Source organism: Nilaparvata lugens, chromosome 1, assembly GCF_014356525.2.
Source record: "Nilaparvata lugens isolate BPH chromosome 1, ASM1435652v1, whole genome shotgun sequence".
Taxonomy (NCBI): Eukaryota; Metazoa; Arthropoda; class Insecta; order Hemiptera; family Delphacidae; genus Nilaparvata; species Nilaparvata lugens.
Window position 1 is genome coordinate 83,083,040 of NC_052504.1, and position 23,168 is coordinate 83,106,207.

Consider the following 23,168-nt stretch of genomic DNA (forward strand, 5'->3'; position numbering starts at 1 on the left):
CAGAACGACAGTGTCCAGCACTCAGGACCCTTCCCAGCTGTGCAAAGGCATAATTCATTTTACGCAACCTCTTGCTGAGGTGTTGCACATGGGCCACCCAACTCAACTTGTGGTCGAATATTATTGGAATTGAAAATAATTACTAGTGAAGGCCCAATGTGTAGTGTTCCATGGTAATATGTGATAAATTTGTTGTGAAATTTTGTTCTACTTGAAATTTTGAATCAATCGCTCTCTTTGGTTAACAGCCGTTGTGCTGATTGACAGCAACTCTCCATGCCTCTCTGTCATCTTTCGCCATCCTTTTGAGGTCTCTGTAGTTGCACATCTCAGAATATTCATATTGAATACAATACGCCTGAGGAATTTTTTTCTATTTACTTTAAAAATTGTTCGTCCTGGGTAGTGTCACCCATGATAGAATGGGACCTGCTTGATGCTCTCACTATACTAACGGAATAGACGCGATGAATTTTTTGTCTCCATAACAGGATGCAGTTTCTTTTGGTGAACACAATATGAGTGGAATAGACACGCCCCTTAAGAGGCCACGCATTCTGTTCATGAGCGGAGAAATTACGTTATGTCTATTAAGTTTGTCTATTTAGATGACACCTATTTGAAAGATAAATAACGAATGGAGGTAAGAGCGATAAGGTAAGAGGGGGTCCGGTGTTTGTGGTAGTGAGAAACGTACATATAAACACTGATCTGTCATTTTTAATAGAATAGAATGACTTTTTATTTTACGATAATGCGAGCGATGTTTGGTCAGTTCGGTAATTTTAACTCTACCACTCAACCAAAGTCGTTAACAAAAAAATAAAATAATAATAATACAAATACAGTACAAGCAGATTTCAATGTTCAGACAATCTGCTTTTATATTTGATGGCCATATATGCTGGCACTAGGCTGATCGTCTTTGTACAGGGTATGTATAATAAGTAACCGGACTGACTTCAGGAAATTTTTTATTGGCAAAATATGTTCAATTTTTCATCAGATATCTTCAAAGTAGTTCCTATTGGAGTCGATAACACGCTGATACCGGATTTTCAAATCCCTGAACCCTCCCTGGAAGTCGGCAACCTCTATGCTGTCTAGAGCCCTCGTCGTAGCACGTTGAACGTTTTCCAGAGTCCCGAACCGCGTCCCCTTAAGTTGTCTCTTGATCTTGGGGAACAAAAAGAAGTCTGGTGGTGCCATATCCGGGCTGTAAGGAGGATGTGGCAACGTTACCCTCGACTGGCAGGTGTGCGACGGAGCATTGTCGTGATGGAGGATCCAGGAATCGGCAATCCCCGGACGGACTCGATGAACCCGGGCGGTTAGTCGACGGAGCACCTCTCTATAGTACTGGCCGTTAACGGCCTCCATCACGACAATGCTCCGTCGCACACCTGCCTCGTCACCGAGCAGTTGGCCAAATAGTCGAGGGTAACGTTGCTACATCCTCCTTACAGCCCGGATATGGCACCACCGGACTTCTTTTTGTTCCCCAAGATCAAGAGACAACTTAATAAGGGGACGCGGTTCGGGACTCTGGAAAACGTTCAACGTGCTACGACGAGGGCTCTAGACAGCATAGAGGTTGCCGACTTCCAGGCAGCGTTCAGGGATTTGAAAATCCGGTATCAGCGTGTTATCGACTCCAATAGTGACTACTTTGAAGATATCTAATGAAAAATTTTACATATTCTGCCAATAAAAAATTTCCTGAGGTCAGTCCGGTTACTTATTATACAGACCCTGTATACCTACTGTGAGTTTCTTCTGTTCAATCCTAAGTGTGAGCGTCACAAAGAATAGTTTTTTCAATATTACGCTTATGGACTCCAGGAGAGAGTGTAAGACAAGTCCACTTCGAAATGATGGTAGGTATGTACCAACGTGAGTAGATAGAATTGCTTTTCTTATTGAATCTTTACACCTGGTTGCACAAAAGACTGTTTACTTTTAATTCCGATTAAATGCCAAGATAACCAATCAGAGAAGCTATCTTTTCAGAATACCCATCTCTGATTGGTTTTCGTAGAATTTAATCATGATTGAAATCTATAAGGCTTTTATGCAACTGGGCCTTACAGATTAAATTTGATGAGGAACTAATGATGACCTCTACAACTTGTCCATACAAGTTGGGTATTTGAAAACAGCTGTTAGTTTCACAATATAAAAAACTAGATTGCATCTCCGCTATCAAATAAGCACCTGTTAGCTCTCAAACTCAGCCTAGTACCGATTAATCTGGATGTATTTTGTTTTCTCGTAAAGAGAAGAGCTGAATTTGTTCCAATAGAAATTTCCTGCCAAAATGACAAAGTCATCATCTCAAAAAAAGAAAAAATTGAAAACAACGCCAAGTGATCCACTGCAAGAAACTCACTTTGAACCAGTAAAAATTGAGATAGAAAATTCACATAATCTTTTAATTTTGCTCAAGTGTGAAGATTATAAAGTGCAGGTTCAAGTTGGTAAAATTCCTTATTTTTCTTATTTTGATAACTTCATCTGGGCTAGGCTGCATTTTATTTGCTCTACACTTTCAAAAAGAATTTGTAACTGCCTCTCATTATATTACATGACTTATAATATTTGCATTCCATTACTTACAAAGGTTTATTGACTTTTGAAGACTCATCTATATTATTATTATTGCATACAAACATTAATGTTATACAACCCTGGATAGTTTGACTGATTCTATAATTTCAATACAATTAGAATAAAACATTTTCTGGTCTCAGACAGATATCACATTTCTTAGATGAGTTAAAGAATCACTCAAGCTGCGTTTATACTAAAGTTATCAATAAAATATTAATAAAATGTTGATAACTTTATCCTTATAGATTATATTGAATTGAACATACACATGTTTGTCAAGTTTCGTTCAATCTTATAGAATCTATATAAGGATTAGGTTATTAACATTTTGTTAATAACTTTGGTGTGAACGCAGCTTAAATATACCTACTGTATCATGTTCAATTTTTCAGGCACTGTATCATCTACGGAAATATTTGAGTAAAGCCAACAGCGTAACTGTTGAGTTGATGATCAAAAAAGATATTTTGGCAAGCTTGCTCCCGCTACTCAAAAATAAAGACCTTTGCATTAGAAAACTCAGTTATGCAATCCTAAGCAATTTAATTGACCATTCTTCTGTGAGATTTACTCTTCAAGATGCAAGTTGGACGGAAACGTTTTTGGAGGCATTTTTCAATGTAAATAAGTATCAGTTACATATTAATCATTTGAAATTTATAAGTAGACTTATGTTGAACTTTGATATGATTCTGTATTTTTCTATTAAAACCGTATGAGAAATAGTTATTTGTGCAACTAGTGCGCAAAGTGACAGTTTGCTGCACCGAAAGAAACGTTTACGCCCGAGCCGTAGGCGAGGGCGGAGTGGTTTGTTTAGTGCAGCAGAGGAACTTTGCGCACGTAGGCCTATTTCACATTAAATTTTTCCTACAGTTACCATTGAATATGAAAAGTGAGTAATTATGGGTAAAATTGCCTGAAATGCATCAAATGTTTTTCTGTGTAATTTTATTATGAATCAATAAAATAGAATAATGTAGTAGTGTTTGAATGGCGGGGCGGCTGTGTGCTGAATGTGGTGACTGTCTTCGAACTCGGTGTCCTTGATATTATGACACACGTGCACCTCACTATACCACAGTCACTGTTACCAACTTCATTTTGATTTTGCTGCACTGGTGCTCCATATAACCCACCAACTATTTTGCGTTGCCATGTTGTAAATCTGGAGTGCAGAAAAAATTTTTCCCGCACTAGAGCGGAAAAGTGATACTTTGCGTTCTGTAATTAGTGCAGCAATGGCCACTTTCCAAGGTAACTGTAGGAAAAAAAATGTTCGGAGAATATTATAATATATTCACACATACTGTCAACCATATTATAAACGGTACGGTAATACCATTTGTAGTTTGTCCTCGCTTTTGAAAGAAATAGAGTAAATAAATGTTTATGACATGACATATTTAGTCCTATTTTATTTTATGTTTTCTAATAATAAAATCGGAAATGGCCAATAAAGATATATCCTTAACCAAATAACAAGCTTTTTTATGCAGATGAATATTACAATGCCATTCTCTTTTCTGATATTGTTGAAAGTGTCCTCTTAATGCATGACCATTTTTCAATAATTCAAATACCACCAGTACAGATTAGATTACATAATAAAAATTCTCTAATGAGACTTTTAGTTTTTTAAATTTAGAACACTTTCATAAAATATTGTTATCAATAATAGCGGGAAGTTGATTTTTATGCTCGAATTAAATTTTTCCAACAGAGGGATGATCCTATAATTCTGGAGAATGTATTGAAAATATTTTCTTTGATTACTGAGGATAGCATAGGAAAATCTTTTATTGCAGGACAAATACCCTTGGAAAAAATTTCTGCATGTCTTGATATTGATGATCCAGACATCAAGAAGCATACTTTGAAGGTATGTATTTGAAATTCACTTGATCAAAATATTATTTTGATATAATATAAATAATATTGATTTTTCAAATCCTCTAACAAGTCGTGAATTTCCAAGATATTTTTCTAGATCATTATTTGTTGATCATTTGTTTTCTTAAGAAAACAAAACATTTATCGTTATCCCATGAACAGACAAGATTAATTATTAGCGTGCATTCATAATTAAAATATAAAAAATAGGCTTCACATATATTATAGTATTGAAAATCACGAAATATGACAACTCAATTTACATTTATTCAGTCTAAACAGCCTCTACTCCTCATGCTCTTCACTCTCCGCGGTATTCAATCTAATGATAAATCTGTTTCAGACAATTTTGAATTATCTAGAAGATGAAACCATCAAATGTGAGGGCATCAAATTGGAAACTTTAGTGAAGTTGATTGATAGCGAATATCCTGTCATTCAACAACTCACTTTGGATGTTTTGACTAGTATGATGAAGCGGCACGATGGAATAGAAACTCAATTGAAATTCAAACATTTGGGTGGTTTCAACAAGCTTATGAATTATCTAGAGGTATGCGATCATAATCTAATCTGCGAGTCTATAATCGTAGGAAAAATGCAAAACATTATATTCTCTTCATATTGTCTTGTTTACAACGTATTCATATCATGCTATCATTTAATATTGTCTATGACTAGCTCCATAATTTGATTATTCTGTCTTACATACCATAAACTTACTTTTAAATTTATATAATATCACAGTGGAATATCCACACGGATACACTGTGGTATAATATATATCAGATCCTGATACTGGTGCCTAAGGTTACTCATTGAGTTTATGTGTGGATAAGCAAGTAAAAAACTTTTTTCACCATAATGATGATTTTCTTGAAATTCATTAACACTGAGATACAAATGAAAAGATTTCGATTCATACATTTTATGTGCCCAATAAATTTTCTATTAAAGCATTCTGGTTCTGGTATATGTGGATGTTAAATTTTTAACTTTTTATTGTAGAAACCCGAGTATGAAGATATCCACCCAAGAATTATGGAAATTTTCGGGAGTGTAACAGATAATGAAAAAATTGAAATAATGGAAGCTAATACCTTGAGGAAATTGCTTCTTCTCTCCAGGAAAATACTGAATGTCGATAAATTGGAGAAATTATGGAATACAATCATTAGATTGGCACATTCGAAAAGAAATAATCAAGTAAATAATCTTCTGATACATTTTTTAAATATCTAATCAGTGTATTGATTAGTAGACTAAATTAAAATACAAAATTTATCATTTTGTATTTTTTACGCTTCCATTTAACTGTCTTAATCTTTGAGCTCCAAGCTATTGCAGTAATAACTATCAATTCACACATAATATTTCTAGGATCATTACGGTAATTAAATCTTTTGAATGAAAAGCTATAACTTTTGCTATTTGTAGAAACCTCATAGTTGAAATTGAAACGCGCTCTTCGGAAGGAAATATCAAGGAAATTCGATGTTTTTATCAGTTTTCTCATTCTCTGGCGTCCAAAATCCAAGAAAAAGTAATTGCTAATACAATAGTGCTCTTATTTTCCCAGATTCTTATGGATTACAATTTAATGGAAACAATAAAATCTTTCCTACACTCTTCTAATGAGAGGTTGATTATTGTGGCATGTAAGGCTATCTCTCAATTGCTCAAAGATCTCGATCAAATTGAAAACGTCTTCGAGCACATATCAATCGATTCACTCACTGGATTGATGGAACAGAACATCGCAGGAAGAACTAAAGAGGCAGTTATGTCAGCTCTGCTCAGTTTTCTGAAGTTTCATACAATCGATGAAAAGGATACTGTTGAAATGGATAAGTTTGTGAGTCCACTTGTTACTGAATATGGTACAGAATAGGAAATGTTAATGAATATCTCAATATTCAATATACAAGTGATAGAATCAAATCAATTCAAACACATTTTATGAAAAAAATCAAAACAATTTAGGGTAGGCCTATTGTTAAAGGTTCTACAACACAAGTGACCTTCAATCAGATCGATAAAACTTGTTGATATTTTTCTATTATTTAACATCAAGTGAGTCTGATATGCTCACTTTTGTGTGAACCAAAAGTATTTGTGGTGTTTCAACAAATATTTTCACTTTGAGCTCTTATTAAACCTTGGTTTGAAATGTAGCTTGACATATATTCATTCTTTGAAGAATTAAATATATTTTCCATGTAATCAGAATAACAGAAATCATTAATTTGGGACACTAAGGACCGAAACACACGAGGCGTTTTTTGAAGCGAGTCGGCACGGCACGACGGGAAAGGAAGCTGTCCGTTTGGCTCGATACGCCAACCCAATCAGAGAGCTTTCTGCCCTCTCGTGCTGACTTGTCTGAAAAAAACCTTGTGACTTTTGAAACTTAGCTATTATATACTGAGGTTTAAACAGTAGATGAGTCTGAATTTTTAGATTGTTTTCATTATATGTATTGTTTTAATTAATTTCCAGAGATTCATACTGAATATTTTGGCTTCATCTGGCACGAATATGGAAGTTTCTGTGGAACTAATGAGAGAAATAATAACATGCTTGACAATTCTTGTTCAGAACTCATTCTACAGAGACAGGCTCGACCCAAAAGAATACATCGATCATCTGACAAGGCATTTGTTGGTGAGTTCAATTTATTTCTATCGAAACAATTTTTCAATTTGACTGGAAGTAGAGGAGTATTCATAACTTTCAGCAAAATTCAATTCATAGACCTATTAGCCAATGACATATACTGCTTAACACACATATTCAAATATTTACTTCAAATATGAGTAATTTCTATTCGAAATTTGATTCCTGTTTCCAAATTCTCACTTATCACTACTTGAAAGATGATTGAAATTAACCCTCTCTCAAAAGTTATTAAAAAATAAGCTCATTGAATCGGTAGCTTTCATCGCTAGCTGTCTTCACTAGAACTTTTTTCATATTCAATAGTGACCTTTTTATTCTATTTACAATAAGGCTCTATCTTCTGTCAAAGTAAAAATGATAAGATTATTCTGGCAAAATATTAGTATAATTTAATGGTCAATTGAAATATTATTTAATCTCTCTGGAAATGAAGAACATAAAAGTCAAGGGTTCCAGTGCTCCCCAAAATTATTTTTGCAATCACAGTTATGACGCTCTTCTGTCAAAATAAAAATGAAAAGATTATTCTGGGAAAATATTGGTATACCGTACTTTACGGGTAAATCAAAATATTATTCAATCTCTATTGTAATGAAAAACATAAGAGTCAAGGGTTTTCTTTTTTCTCCAATCATTTCTGTTGTGATAAGAGTTTACGAATGAATAAATGAGGGAGTTTATTCAATAAAAAATGAAAACTTTTTATGAGAATTGCTTTTTTAGAACAATTTTTTTCCTCTTAACTATCTCTGTAACATATATGGTATCACTAGCCGTCAGGCTCGCTTCGCTCGCCATATCCGTCTAGCCAGGGGCTCCGCCCCCTGGACCCCCGACTGGATCGTCCAAAAATGAGATCAGCGGGCTCGCTTCGCTCGCCTGCATGTAGACCTCAGCGGAACCTCTGTACCGAATTCTGGACCCCCGACTGGATTGTCCAAAAATGAGATCAGCGGGCTCGCTTCGCTCGCCTGCATGTAGACCTCAGCGGAACCTCTGTACCGAATTTGAACTTATTATGTCAATTTGATCTCGAAAAACACCTGTTACTATATCGGCGTATCTTTGGCGAACAAAATTCTTCAACCTCAGCTAAACCTGTGTACTGATTTTTAAAAATATATTTCCATCAATTATTGAAAAAGGTGAGGAAACGCAGAAAAGCTGAGAAAACGCTAATTCTGGCTAACTGGATAAATTGGTATTTAGGAGGTCCTGGATAAATGCATTTCAATCTTCAACTTGGTGCCAACCTAACAAAGTCAACTCAATTTAATGCCAACCTGACAAAATTTTTTATTTAGTTACCAGAACAACTGTTTCGAAGAGGTACTCTCTCTAGATTATAGTTCTATATTAACATAATATGGTATGGACATTTCAATTATAATTTTAAGATATTGGAATAAGAAGAATATACATGATAAAAGAACTTTAAACCCTTAAAAACCACCCTTAGAGTTAAAATATCGCCAAAAGATTTCTTAGTGCGCCTCTTTAGGGCCAACTGAACATACCTACCAAATTTGAACGTTTTTGGTCGGGTAGATTTTTAGTTCTGCGAGTGAGTGAGTGAGTGAGTGAGTGAGTCAGTCAGTCAGTCAGTGAGTGAGTGCCATTTCGCTTTTATATAATTATATAGAATATAGATTGTGTATGTATTGTTCAATATATATTTTGATTTCGTGTTATTTACTAGCATTTATTATGCTCGGAATTATGTCGAAAATTTTATAATTTCTGGTGTAGGCCTATATCTCATTGTTTTCTTTTCATGTGCCATAAATGAATTTCATTTTCAATATTTGAACTCATACGGTAACTATAGTTGTGAATAGGAATATGTAGGCTTTACAAATATTTTGTTCTAGACTAAAGTGAACTGATTATCAGGTACCGTATGAACCGTTGTTTTATTCATCAAGGAATCTGAAGATGACCAATTGAGTATAACCATTCTGGCGTGTTTGAGTCAATTAGTCTATGATGACAGAATGTGTCAAGTTCTATGCGATGGATACATTCAGAAATTATGGGAGCAATTGGAGAAGAATCTTGATAAGAATAAAGTTTCGTTAGCAGTGGGCCAGTTCATACTCATTGCCAGCTCAGCCCATCAATCAGCTGCAAATGCTTTCATAAGAGTTGGTCTATTGGAGTGGTATGTAGCCTACTGCATCTTTATTCTATCTTATTAACGGGGTATACCAATACAGTATTATTTATTATATATTTCTTTAAAATTCTGTACATTCTATCCACTTGATAGGTTTTAAAAAACAAATTAAATTAAAGCTAATCTCATTCATGCTCCACTGTTGAATGAGGGTTTTTGATTCCCCATATACGAACATTATATCTATTTACTTTACCGATCAGACTACATGAAACGTTGCCTCATCGCTATCAAAGAGATTCGCCTAAAGAGAACGTTTTTTGAGTTTTTCCACAAACCATAGTTTATGGACCCTACTTTTTAGTAGATGTCGTCCAAGCCTCAAAAGGAGCGCCTCAAAGGAACACTTATAATACACAATCATAAGCTTGATTCTTCTGTGAGTAATTTGATGTAAAATCGGTTTTTGTGTGTCAGTTTTTACAAATAAATATAATTGTTTGAAATTGGAACGTTCATTTTGAACAACTCTATAACTTGCATAGTCGTCCGAGCCTCAAAAGGAGGACACATAGAGCACTTATAATGCACATCATAAGCTTTTTATGCTTCTGTGAGTAATTTGATGTGAAATTGGTTTGTGTGCAGTTTTTTTAAAAATAGTTATAATTGTTTGAAATTGGGACATTCATTTAAATTACCTTATAACCTGCATAGGCCTATTACGATTGTTAATTTTGCAGGCTTATTGGTAAAAAGAAATGTGAACTGATACCAGTGTGGCAATCAGTTATGCATCGACTGTTTGAAAACCATCTATCAGCCAAATTCACTCTGTATGACCGTCTGGAGTTCACCGATGTAATAAAGGATAGATTCTATGCATGGCGTTTGAACGAAAGTAAAGACAATATGTCTTTCAACGATGTCTTTCCTTTCTATGAAAACCTTCATCAGCTGAGCTCTAGTACTGAATTGGTGACAGATACTAATGTAATTTATGTGGTGAATCTCAATCCCAAAGAAGGCTACACTTCAAGCCCAAAGAATTCTGTTCAGAGTAGAAGCTCCAACCAATCGTTTGGTGAGTTCTATTTTCTATCTCTTGTTATATTTATCACTATGCCTGGTGGCCTATTGAAGCCTATTCTAAGAAAAATTCGACTCCATATATATATATATATATATATATATATATATATATATATATATATTACTTTATATTGATTACGATAGGTTACTCAATAATAATAATAACATCTTATCATTCATGGTTGGATAGTTAGTGCATCAGATGTTCGCTATGAAAAGTGAATTGAATTTCTTTCATTCAAGCCTAGGAGGGCAAAGTTGGGGTGCACTCGGCCCTCTCTTACACACAACTCTCATTGAATTATGAGGAATGGTTACCAAGAGAGTATAATCACACCAGAAATGATTGAAGTGGTTAGAGTGCAACATTGGAATTCTCCGAAAACATACTGATAAGCCTACTGTGAAAACCTAATGTTATTAATGTTGTCAGTATAAATAATAACCCCATGCTATTTTAGCCTACTCACTATTTCACCAATATTTTGAGAGATTCACAAAGTCTTTTTACTATTTTTCCCTCCGATACTGGCAATCAGGGAAATTTAGTAATTATGCCAATTAATAGATTTAGTGAATACGAAATTCAGTAAATATGCTAACAATACATATATCTGGAAAATATAATAAATATTATTTCGAGGAATATAATACATTAATAGCAAAAACCATTAAACCAATGAGTGATTCCAAGTGGAGACAATTACTATCAACATTACAATTTCTTTGTTTCTTGAAATTGGGAACTCAGAATATTTATTACTTCTATGTTTTTAGGATCTGGAGCTATAGGATCGTTCAGCTCGAAAAGAAGTTCAAGTAAAAGGGTCTCAGAAGAAGAGAAAATCAGTCGTAGAAAAAACTCATCGAACGAAACATCAAAGTTCGCTCTATGTGGAGACCCTTTTATGAGAGAATATGTCAATGAACTCAATGAAATTTTGAAAGAAGAAGAAAAGACTGCAAATATTGAGTATGTCTATAGTCACACACACACACATCGATTTTAGGAGGTAGGATTTTTTGCCGTCCTTATACAGTGTGTTTCAGAAGTAGTGTCGAGAATTTTAGGGTATTGTACCTGGATGCTAGGAGACTACAAATGTCATATTTGAAGTGTCCAAAACTCAGCGGTTATCCTTATAGCTGCCATTTTGTTTTTTTCACTTAAAAATTTTTATCTCAAGAACGAAATGTTGTATTGATCTGAAATTTGGCATGAATATTTATGCTACAATGACTCAACTATGAAAAATAGAAAAAAATTTTTTCGTTGAAATTTTTCAAAATGGCGGCCATTTTAAATTTTTGATGGCGAATATCTCGAAAACCGTCCATTTTACAGAAAATTTACAAGAGACAAAAAAGTAAGCAAATTTTTTCACGATTCCAATGATACCTAATTTATTAAGATTGGTCGAAGAATAACAGAGAAATTAATTTTTTTCGTACTGCATGCATGACCACTTTTCACCATTTAAAGATCAATATTAATTTTTTAATTCCAGATGTATTTAAGATGAAGCTTTGAAACTCGGTATGGCTCCATATGGGCAAACAGATGATTTTACAATGGTTTTCAGATGATAATGTTTGGCTTGTAAAAGTATTGTTGTTTCATTAAAAGTAAAGAACCAGATGTAGTGCTTCCTATTTCTTAGTCTCACGTTTCCTAGGTCTTATTTCTATCTTAAATTTCCAGTTTCAATATTTTCTTACGTTGCTTCTACACAAATATTTAATTATTGTAATGGAATTTAGTTCGCTGGAGTACACCGATATTCACTTCATGTATGGAGCAGCTCTTGGCAATGCGACCGAAGCAAAGAGTTGCAAAGCAAATCAATTCAAGTGCTTCTTCTGTGTGGCGTGTACTAAACAAGGAAAGACTTCACCCCTTCCGCTTTCAAAAAGTTCACTCATTGGTTGAACGCGACTATGAGCCAAGAGTAAACTGTGCCCGTTGGTTTCTTCAGCAAGACATTATCCAACCAAATTTTCTAGAAAATGTGTTATTTACCGATGAGTCCAGCTTTACAAGAGAAGGAATCTTCAACTCTCGCAACAGTCACGTCTGGGCCTTAGACAATCCTCATGAGGTCAAAGTGCGTGGTTATCAGCATAGATTTTCGCTGAATGTTTGGACGGGTATCTTAGGTAATCGCGTGATTGGACCATACATTCTTCCTAATCGTCTGAATTCTCCCACGTACATTACTTTTTTAAGAGACATACTACCAGAACTTTTGGAAGATGTGCCTCTTGCAAACAGATATAATATTTGGTTTCAACATGATGGTGCCCCTGCTCATTTCGGAAATGTTGTTACGGACTTTCTGAACATGACCTATCGTCAGCGGTGGATTGGGCGGGGTGGACCAGTACCGTGGCCCGCACGTTCACCTGACCTCAACCCTTTAGATTTTTTTTCTGGGGCCATATGAAAGACCTTGTTTACAGCACGCCAGTAGAAAACGAAGAAGACCTTGTGGCAAGAGTGGTTGCTGCAGCAGGTGCCATCCAAGATGATGAAAATGCTTTTATAGCAGTTCGACGGTCCATGATTGAAAGGTGCAGACTGTGTAATCAAGTTGAAGGACGGCATTTTGAGCAATTGCTGCATTAGTATCAGTGAACCGATTTGAGTGAAATTAATATTTTTCAATGTAAAATAAAATTTGGAGGAAAGTTATTCTTGTATATTTCTGTAATAAGAACGGTTTTCATGAAATTATAAAAAAAATTAATATTGATCTTTAAATGGTGAAAAGTGGTCATGCATGCAGTACGAAAAAATTAATTTCTCTGTTATTCTTCGACCAATCTTAATAAATTAGGTATCATTGGAATCGTGAAAAAATTTGCTAACGTTTTTGTCTCTTGTAAATTTTCTGTAAAATGGACGGTTTTCGAGATATTCGCCATCAAAAATTTAAAATGGCCGCCATTTTGAAAATTTCAACGAAAAAATTTTTTTTTATTTTTTATAGTTGAGTCTTTATAGCATAAATATTCATGCCAAATTTCAGATCAATATCTATACCATGCTGACAATCATCTATGCAATTGACAATAATTTTTCAGATGGAAATAATAATTATAAACAATGATTTCTATAAAAAGGTTGATTCCACCTCATCCATTCTCATAGTTTCATGGACACTGTATAAAATCAGCAATCCCTGGGAATTTTTCCAAATTGAAGTGGAAAATCAAATAAGTTCATCAGAGTAGCATGTTGAATTAAAAAAAGGAATTATCAAATAGGCCTACTCTAATCCATCTCTCTTTTGTGAAAGTGCTATATTATAGTTGCATTCACTTCAACATTGTCGAAAGGGATGCATTATTGATGTCATAACCCTCGTATAGAAGGAATGCTGATGGTTTATAGTGAATATCACTATGGGATTCTTGTGAACTAACAATTCTAGTTGTGCTGCTTTTTGTTTGTATTTCTGGCCTGTTTCTTTATTACGATGAACTTGCAAATAAAAATCTTCTAGGCTACATAACGTTTTTCAGTTACTGTACATAATAAGATGTCTTTGGAATGAGTTATTATAACTTAATCTGGAATTGAAAAATACTTTCTTCTTCTTTGGAAAGTTATATGAAAACTAAACGTTAGATTGTGACAGTCTTTCTCATATTTCAGGGAACCGACTACTGGCATTGGGAGAAATGTGTTTGATATACAGAATCAACTGAAAATACTTGCACATTTTGTTTGCAATCAGCTAAGCGGAGCTGATAATAATGTTCCTTGCACTAAACATTACTTCGACTTGCACATTTCTGATCTCAAGGTTAGTTAAAGCTACACGTACTTCAAATAGATATAGAATATAATCATTATTTTTTATAATGATCTCCTTACAAAACTAAATAATATTACTGTACATCCTATATTGTGGGATTTCTCCATCACATTAAAATGGCAGTATTTGAATAACATTGGTATAATTATCCTTGTCATCATTTTACAAAGCAGATATAGCTATCCGTTTCTAGCTCCGCAACGTTTCCAGATCGTTTTTTAACAAAGTAGAAATATAATTAACAAAATATTTGATCTCAATTTATTATGAAAATGTACCTATTATTGAATACTTGAAGAATATATTTTCTTGGGGAACAAAATACATAATAATTTATTATTTTAAACAAGAATGAACAGCTAATATTATATCATGAGTATATTAGATACTTGAAGATGAAAAATATATTTTCTTGGTGGATACGATAAAATCGTTTATTTTCAACAAGAATTAACAGCTAATATTAAATCAGAAGATATAGCCTACCGGTATCAGCTATCCTCTGTAGAAGGCAGTAGAATCGGCAATGCTGTTCTCCTATCTTTCTCGACTGCCGTTATAACGTGGACCTCACTATCAATCAATCAATAAATCATTTAATTTATTTCACAAACAAACATAATACAAGATAACAAATAAACTTTTATGAAAATAGAAATAATTAATGATAACGTTTTGTCAACAGACGGAAGTGAAAAGTAGAATGCTCCCTCTGGGTGTACTGCGCTTGGGACTGAGCTTTGAGCGCGCTCTGCTGTTCAAGACATTGGCCGACCAGATGGGGTTCCCCTGTGCTCTGCAGCGGGGCAACCACGGTCACGGCTGGGTTGAGGTGGCACTCACCAGCTTCGACAAAGCGCCCACTCATGTCGTCGACCTCATGCACTCGCCTGGCGAACTCATGCGGCTCAACACGCCTCACGCTCATGAGTACATGGCTTGCCCTAAACTCATCACGGCACATCCACCATGATCTAGCCATCTATCACGGCACAAATCAGTGAGCACATCTACCATGTAATCTACAATTTTCAGATTGAGAGGGAGCAGTTGTTTTAAATTTGAACACGCTACTCGTATTAAAAAGTTTCATTCAACATTTTTATTCAACCGAATTTTACAGAAAATTGCGAATGTGATATTTCATGTTTTATAATTGTAATAAAATTTACCACAATCAAGTTGTATTTATTATTCAATTTTTGTTTTTATTGGTACATTAATAATATCACCATAGAGGAAGCATGAACAAGTAGAGTGTCAATCACCATGTTAAGAATGAGGCTTGGTTTTTAAGTATCGATGGTGGTACTACCTGGGGCCCAATCACTACCAGCTAAATTTATAAATTTGTATATAGGTGGTAGTGGCCCAATGCATGTTAAAATATAAACTATAGTCAACCGCACGAAAAAAGACCGATGAAAATTGGACTAGATGAGTGCAACGTTGCCAAATAAGAGTTGATCAACGTTGTTCACAACTGATTATGAGTGAAAATTAATTGATATTTTTGTAATGTTTACTCATGTTTAACGAGAGAGGAGAGGATTTGGAGGCGTATTTCAGCATTAAATGAATACAAAAGTAAACAAATTATAACTATTTATTTCCATATACATGGGTAAAATATAATAATTATTACTGTATTTAAAGCCAGTTCATGAAGAATCTCAGTTTACAAAATATTTTAAGAGGTTAAGAACAGTCATAATTCATTTTCCGAAATTAATTTTCAAAAACTGAGAACAAAATTGCATTTTTTCTTTGAAATAGTTACTGAAAGTCAAAACCGAAGAGAAATAAGAACAGTAAAGCAAGTTTTGAATTCCCATAAGTGAGCAAGAAATTAAAAATCTTTTCAATAACTAAAGACAGTGAAGGTGTTTATTTTTGTGAGCATTATTAAATGGTGCCACTTTGAGTAAACAATTTTTTCTTCTCTCAAAAGAAGCTCACTTGATTCATAGCCTAAACTATAGCAGTTATAGTGCTGAATTTGTTGAGAGATATAAAAATTTACACTATATATATTATTATGATTTAGTTGAAAGATACCAATGATTGAATGGCATCTTTAAAGTAGCAATTTCGCCATCAGAAACATTCCATTGATGAACACAGAATTTCAAAATTTCATGAATCACAATTATACATGAAGGAGAAATATTAAACCAATTATTATAGAAAATGAATCCGCAACTATGATCAAGTTAGAATGCACATTTTCCGACTATTATATTGTTTGCTCTATCCAATAAATAAATGAATAGAAATTAGTGCGATTGTTTGTAATTGAGTGATTTTCATCATTGATTGCATTAGATCTGGCATTGAAGCAAATAAATTGTATATTCTATACACAGTATTCTATAAATATTATTTTGACTAGTAAATTATAATACTATATCATAATATAGTATGGATACATTGAGCACTAATTTGAGAAGATTGACTAGTAAATTAGCATTTCAGTTCCATTATTACATTTGATTGAAAAGTTTTCAGGATGACTGATATGGTAAAAAAAGTTCTTAATGTCAATATAGGTACTGGTATGAGTTATAGCGTTCTCCAAATTGATAATATTCAGTGATCAGTGATCATTAACGATCACCAAAATAAATATATTGCACAAGAATATTTGAAAAAGACTTCTTTGTTTATTTTACAAAAGCAGTATAAAATTAGTGACAGTAAGATTTTTAATAAGAGGCGCGTAAATTCTTTATAAATGAACTGATTGTTTCAAATTTATATAATTTTATTTGTACTTCGTGTATTTTTTATTTCAATTTGATAAATTATCTTTTTATGAGTTTGACTGCTTCATTAAACATCCAATTAAATTTTCCTCTTTTCATTAGTTTAAAAAATGAAATGTCATGCTATTACTGGAGGAATCTGGTTGTTCAAAACATTCATCATATTCGATCAATACAATCATAATTTTTTTGTAAATTTGTTTTCCGATAGGAAATGTCATTGCCAAAGAAATCAATATTCAACAAAAATTAATGTTCTCCACTCAATAATTGAAAAGCAATCATTATAAAACCTAACCAAAAATGTTAGTTTCCCCACTTATTTATTAAAATGGATATTCATTATAAATATAGGTAACAAAAACTATACACGTTTTCTATGGGTAGACCAATTTAAAACTATATTTAAAACAAAAACAATAAAAACTAGGTGTGATTCACCCAAAGCTGGTCTTTTTATATTAAAACCATTTTCTCAATAAAGAAAAATGGGAGTGAATAGATAACATTTGAAAAAAATATCAAAATTTCAAATAAATCTGGTAACAATATAAAAATGGTAACACGACTATTTACGACGAAGTAAAGTCATTTTAAAATAAACAAATGGAATGAGAATTATCATGTCAAATAATATGAAGATGGAATGAGACGAAAAGAATTAAATAGATAATCCTTCAAGGTAACATTTTAGACGGAAATGTTAATTACATTTCTACAATCTACAAATCCTAGAGATTCTAAGCTTCTATTTCAAGAATGCTGCTGTTATGCACTTGGCTCAAGCCATATTTGATTGATTGAGTCATCTATAATTTGTTCAATAAATAAAATTCAACTTTGTTAATTTACAACACATTTAACCTAATGAGTACTCTCAACACGTTTTCCTTAACAACCTATTATAATGATGTATTGTCACAATCAACTATTTTGTCAACTGTACTCTCTAACAATGAACAAGGCTACTATTTGGCGAATAATTTACAACTGCACATCGATTGTTTACATTAGAAATCTACATTTTCTATATATACAGGAGGTATATAACAGCATTACTTTTACCTTGTTAAAGTCACAAACATGAGATACTGTAATAGAACTGCAAATCGATCACAGACGACAATAAAAATGGTCAAAACATAATGATGACTTTATATTAAAATATAGAACTCTCTCTCGAAATCAACTAGAAAGATATTCTGCGATTATGAAATAATGGTAAGTGAGAAACACAGTGGGCAGAAGCTTGATGGAGAAAACTGTAGAGTGCCTTCATTAGAAAATGCGAGGGTCTGGTCCGAAATTCCTGTCCCAATAGCCACCTCTATACAGCCAATCTTGCTGTCCAGTGTACGGGTTTGCTCCTTGGCAGAACCACCTATTCAAACAAAAATTAGTTTTTAATCATGGGTAAATCTACCAAACAACATTATCATGGTTATCGAGAAACGCTCGCACATTATAATTGAGAAAGTCAATAGAGTTGAACTACTTTAAGCATTCAATGACTGCACCCAATTAGTTCAATTATGTCTCAATTTAAGGGGATAACATGAAACTAATATCAAATCAATCATTTTTATTCAAATCAACACAATACAATATACATAAAAGAAATCAAAACACAAAAAATCTCAATCAAAAATAAATGTCTAATAAAATACAAAAACAGGCTTCATGGCGGGGTGTGCTGAAAAGAAATAGAGGAAAAATACCTAGCCAACTATGGTTTCCCATGTAATAGGCAACATTTATCCCATGTATCATTTCAACATTTCTGATTATATTATTTTGTTCTGAAAAATTATGCAATATTTTATGTTTTTAGTTTGAATGTTATCATTCAATTTTCGGGTGTATTCTTTTCTTTTTATTCTTTTATTGATTCATACAATAAGTACATGAAAATGATAGGGAGAGGAAAAATAAGGTAACCTTTTGCTATTCCTCTCCCAAATTTAGATATAAGGTTACACATAGTCCGAAATAGGTTATTTTGTAGTTTTCAGTCCTTAATCATATTCTACTTTTACTCAGATCTCTCTTCTTCCGCATCGTCACGTCATTGCCAAGGTGAGTAAAATCAAAGCTTCATATGAATCCAATACGAATTCTCTCAAAGAGGCTCCACAGAGTGTGGGGGCCTGAAGGCTGTGAGGGATTGAGAACGAAATCTCCCATTTGAAGCCCCCTTCAGACAATAGCTCTTCACAAATTTTCCACCATTCTTTTAATTAGTCTACAGATGTTTAATAATAATTATTTATTTGAATTAGCTTAAACAGTACATTCAATTGAATTATATTAATAATCCAAACAGTAGCCATAGAGTCACATTAATTTTATGGATAACGATCTTTTTGAACAGAAATTTCTCACATAATGTGGACATTTACAATAACTGTGAAAACTATTCAAAATAATTCTGTGATGTGTGAATTACCCACAAATATACGATCATAAACAGGTTGAGAAAGCATGACAAAATACTCACACAGGTGTCCATTCCTCGATCTTTTTGTTTTTTCTTAGTTTCCGAGTATCTCTTTGTTTTTCTTCTAGCCTCAGTTTCTCAGCTGCAGCTCCGTCTAAATCTCCAGATTCTAGTTTTCTTATATCTGGCCTCAACCTGTTATCAAGAAAATATTCTGTTGTATATCCATACATGTCATCTGAGTAAATTCCCACAGTCTGATAATGACCAACAACAGGTCGAAACGATCGTCACTACAAAAGTAAGTGTATTTTCACTTCAAAAGTGTTTTTTAAAATTCAAGTTTGAGAAAATATTCTTATGAATTCATGGAATTATGTAAAATAAGTAGCCAAGTGATTTCTAGTCAGATACTTACTGGGTGATACAATATGATAAACGAAAACGTGTTTATTGAAAACAGAAGAAAACTTGTTAATTACTTGTTTAAACTTAACAAACTTAACTTATTTATGTAATAAACTTAACAAAACTATTTTGGATTATTGCCATTTCCCTTCATGAGCATTTTAAACATTTATGCTATCAATCTCTAAACTGTAATAGAAATCTTTGAAGAGGTTTTTGGGTATACTAGTCACTTAGTTCTCTCAATATTTTACTCTTCTTGAATTTAATAATTTTGAATTATAATCAAGTACCTACTTATAAAGTATAAATAATCTTTTCAAGTTATCTATTTATAATGCAATGCTCGTCGAAATAATTATACTACTGAACCACATTTTATCAGCATGTCCTCCTGTCTTGTCATCATTATTGTTTCAGTTCCCTGTGGCTGTCATCAGAGGCTACGTCAAAGGCATCAAGCATAATGATGTATTACGAAACTATAACATCAAGTGATCCAATCGATAAACGTTCAGAAATGAGAGAGTTACCTGCAATCTGTTGGGCATAACCTTTTTTCCATTCCATCTTCCAATTCATTCAGCGACATAGCAAACAGCGTGAAATGGTAGAACTGAAATGAATAAATTTAGTTAGTAAACTACATTATATCCCTGGAATTTCAAAAAAAACTCTATTCAAGTCATATTCATAGTTTTCAGGGGCAAGTTAACATTTGCAGATCTTGTGTTCATTGTTTCAAACTCCATTAATGATGTTAATAGAGAAACTACAAAAGCAGATAATAATTTTACACCGCACTTCCATATTTGAATTGCAAGTTTCACTCTACTCTTTCAATCTATAGTACTTTATTACACAAACAGAAATCTAAGTACCATTTTCAAATTACTTAGTCACAACATGTTTCGGCTATATGATGACATTATCAATTTAATGATAACTATATGACTAAACAATTTTAAAAGTATACTTAAATTTTTATTTTCATTTATATTTAAAAGTAGCCCTAAAGAAAAAAAGACAATGTTACACAAATCTTTGAAATAAATTTAGAGAGAATCCTCATTATATGTCTGGGGCAACATATACTGAATGGAATGTTTCCTACTATCAGATGATTTATCAATAGCCGTCCTCAGTATAAATATCCATTGAGTCTTCCAATGTCTAGACATTTCCAAACTCCAAATAATCAAGTGGGAGTAGTTCATAATTATCTGTGATATTTGAATTTGCAGTAAACTTCCAATTTGAAGGAGTTCCAAGTATTCAGTAAAATAAGTATAGTAAACATTTCTTTCTGCCAGAGTCTTCTGTAGTCTATAGATTTCCTATTTATAATCACGTGAGAGTAGTTAGAAGTAACAGTTGTGAGTTTTCTGGAGTATTAGTATTTACAGTTATCTCCTATTTTGAAATCTTTCAAGGATTCAGCCAACAAATTGATAAATAATCATGTAAAGAGTGAACTCACATCAGACGTATTTGGAGGTCTTGGTTCAGCTTCCCAGAGTGTAACTGAATGTGGAATGTCAATGGAATAGACTGAATCACTTTTCGGTATGTCTCCTCCTTCAGCACCGTCTTCTCCTGTCTCATCAGGCTGCAAAAATATTATTTATTATACAAGATTGACAACAATTTCATAAATAAATTTCTAATGAACAATACGGAGAGAATTACAATTTTAATCAAACATCTATTCTTTTATTCTTTGAGCATGACACTTCCAATTCAATACAATTCTTTTATTCTTTGAGCATGACACTTCCAATTCAATACATTACAAATTATCATTTAGTAGAATAATTTAGAAATGAAACAGTACTTTCCAAGATAACTGGATTGTCACACTACCTCCGTAAACACTACCACTGTTTACGGAAATAGTGATAAACAGCCTCAATTACAGTAAGCTTTTTCACAAGCCGCTTGTAGCTTGTCAGTTGGCCTAGTGGAATCCATCCTGTGAAGTTTTGTAAAGAATCCATTATTGGTTTGGATTGTCGGATTACATCAAAAAGATACTTACTTCTGAAATCGACATAGATTTGAAAGCACCCATTTTCAAACTGTTCAACTTGGCTAAAACCTTTTTGGGTGTATGGACAGGACTTTCTGACATGTTTGGTGGATGAGATTTTCCGTCTGACCTGAAAAATATAATTACAATTTTAATAAGTGACTCACAATAATTTATTTCTAACATAACATTGAAAATAGTATCTTGATAAGGATGAAATTGAAGTAATTGAGATTATGTTATTGTTATAACAAATTTTTGGAACGCATGTCCCAATGAGTGCACTACACATCTAGTATGACAATGGAATCTGTGATATCATAAATACGTGTATTTAGAAATCTTAACAAGCCTGTAAACCAGTCATAAAACATAAAACCTACAATAATTTTTTTGTAACTAACTATTGTATGTAATTGTAATTTATATAATATTTTCTGTAATTGATGTAGTAGTTTTAGTTTTTTTGGAAAAAAAACATTTATTTATTTAATTATGAGACTTGGCGTGCTCTACAAGAAATACTACGATAGTAGAAGAAAAAGTATATTCATGAGTTTTTGCCATCCTATAGTAAAAGTCATTATAAATAGCGATAGTAGTGATAGCCCATGAGTGATTTTTTTAAAACAAACCTCAAATTTGATAAATACTATTGAAAACTCACCTAAACTTGTCAGCATTTTCTTTCACATATTCATCGTATGAGTTAATATCTGTACATCGAATAAAGTCAGTCCATTTACCGTAAAGAAAGTTGAGCTTTTTTTTGCTGAAAAGAAAATTTTAATATTAGATCACTAGGTCTAATTTCCGCCATTTTGATCATACTTCTGAATTGTTATAACTGTAAATTTCTTACAAGGCTTTTATGGATGATGGGATCATTATTGGTAATTTAATTTGAAAAACTTGAATCATGCATCATACTCTGGAAAGCTCCTGATTCAACAATAATAATTATTAAGATGCGTACAGATATAAGCGCCGCGAACATGAGCAATTCACTTTCAATCAGCTGACTATATCTGTATTTTAACAGAAGCGGTAAGATACAGATATGAGAAGCTTGGCATCAGCTGATTAGAAATGAATTTATTGCTCATGTTCGCGGCGCGTAAATCTGTACGCACCTTTATAGTTGACTTACGACCGAGAAATTTCCGGAAACATAGCCTACAAACAGGAGAAACAATATATTGAACTTCATTTATTAAATCTATGAATAGATTTGGAGTAAGATTATCATTTTCATTAGCAAGCGAGAGTTTTGTAGATACCTTTCATGAATTCTTCTTCTCCTTGAATTGTTTCACAT

At 33.2% G+C, this 23,168-nt stretch overlaps 2 protein-coding genes across 5 annotated transcripts in view; one reads left to right on the forward strand and one right to left on the reverse strand.

Annotated features, from left to right (window-relative positions):
* The first annotated feature begins 1,952 nt into the window (after positions 1–1,952).
* LOC111054340 (armadillo repeat-containing protein 3) lies at positions 1,953–17,629 on the forward strand. Of its 4 annotated transcripts, none has more exons than XM_039445391.1 (12): positions 1,953–2,473; positions 3,003–3,230; positions 4,334–4,492; positions 4,847–5,056; positions 5,512–5,709; positions 6,083–6,358; positions 7,003–7,167; positions 9,108–9,343; positions 10,042–10,382; positions 11,168–11,363; positions 14,049–14,199; positions 14,897–17,629. In XM_039445391.1, exons 1-12 carry the CDS (start codon positions 2,318–2,320, stop codon positions 15,182–15,184), a joined length of 2,604 nt encoding a protein of 867 aa, XP_039301325.1. In that variant the 5' UTR covers positions 1,953–2,317; the 3' UTR covers positions 15,185–17,629. The 4 variants fall into 4 exon arrangements, with proteins under 4 accessions (XP_039301325.1, XP_039301345.1, XP_039301333.1 ...); XM_039445406.1 differs by having other exon boundaries at positions 2,248–2,477; XM_039445411.1 differs by lacking the exon at positions 6,083–6,358.
* Positions 15,800–23,168, reverse strand: part of LOC111051360 (oxysterol-binding protein-related protein 1) — a 107,140-nt gene continuing 99,771 nt past the window's right edge. The window contains exons 18-23 of the mRNA XM_039445381.1: positions 22,518–22,622; positions 21,860–21,980; positions 21,302–21,430; positions 20,355–20,437; positions 19,474–19,608; positions 15,800–18,357 (exon numbers count right to left, since the gene is read on the reverse strand). Of these exons, the coding sequence (XP_039301315.1) occupies positions 18,255–18,357; positions 19,474–19,608; positions 20,355–20,437; positions 21,302–21,430; positions 21,860–21,980; positions 22,518–22,622 (676 nt within the window). The 3' untranslated portion in view covers positions 15,800–18,254. The remainder of the gene's footprint in view (positions 18,358–19,473; positions 19,609–20,354; positions 20,438–21,301; positions 21,431–21,859; positions 21,981–22,517; positions 22,623–23,168) is intronic.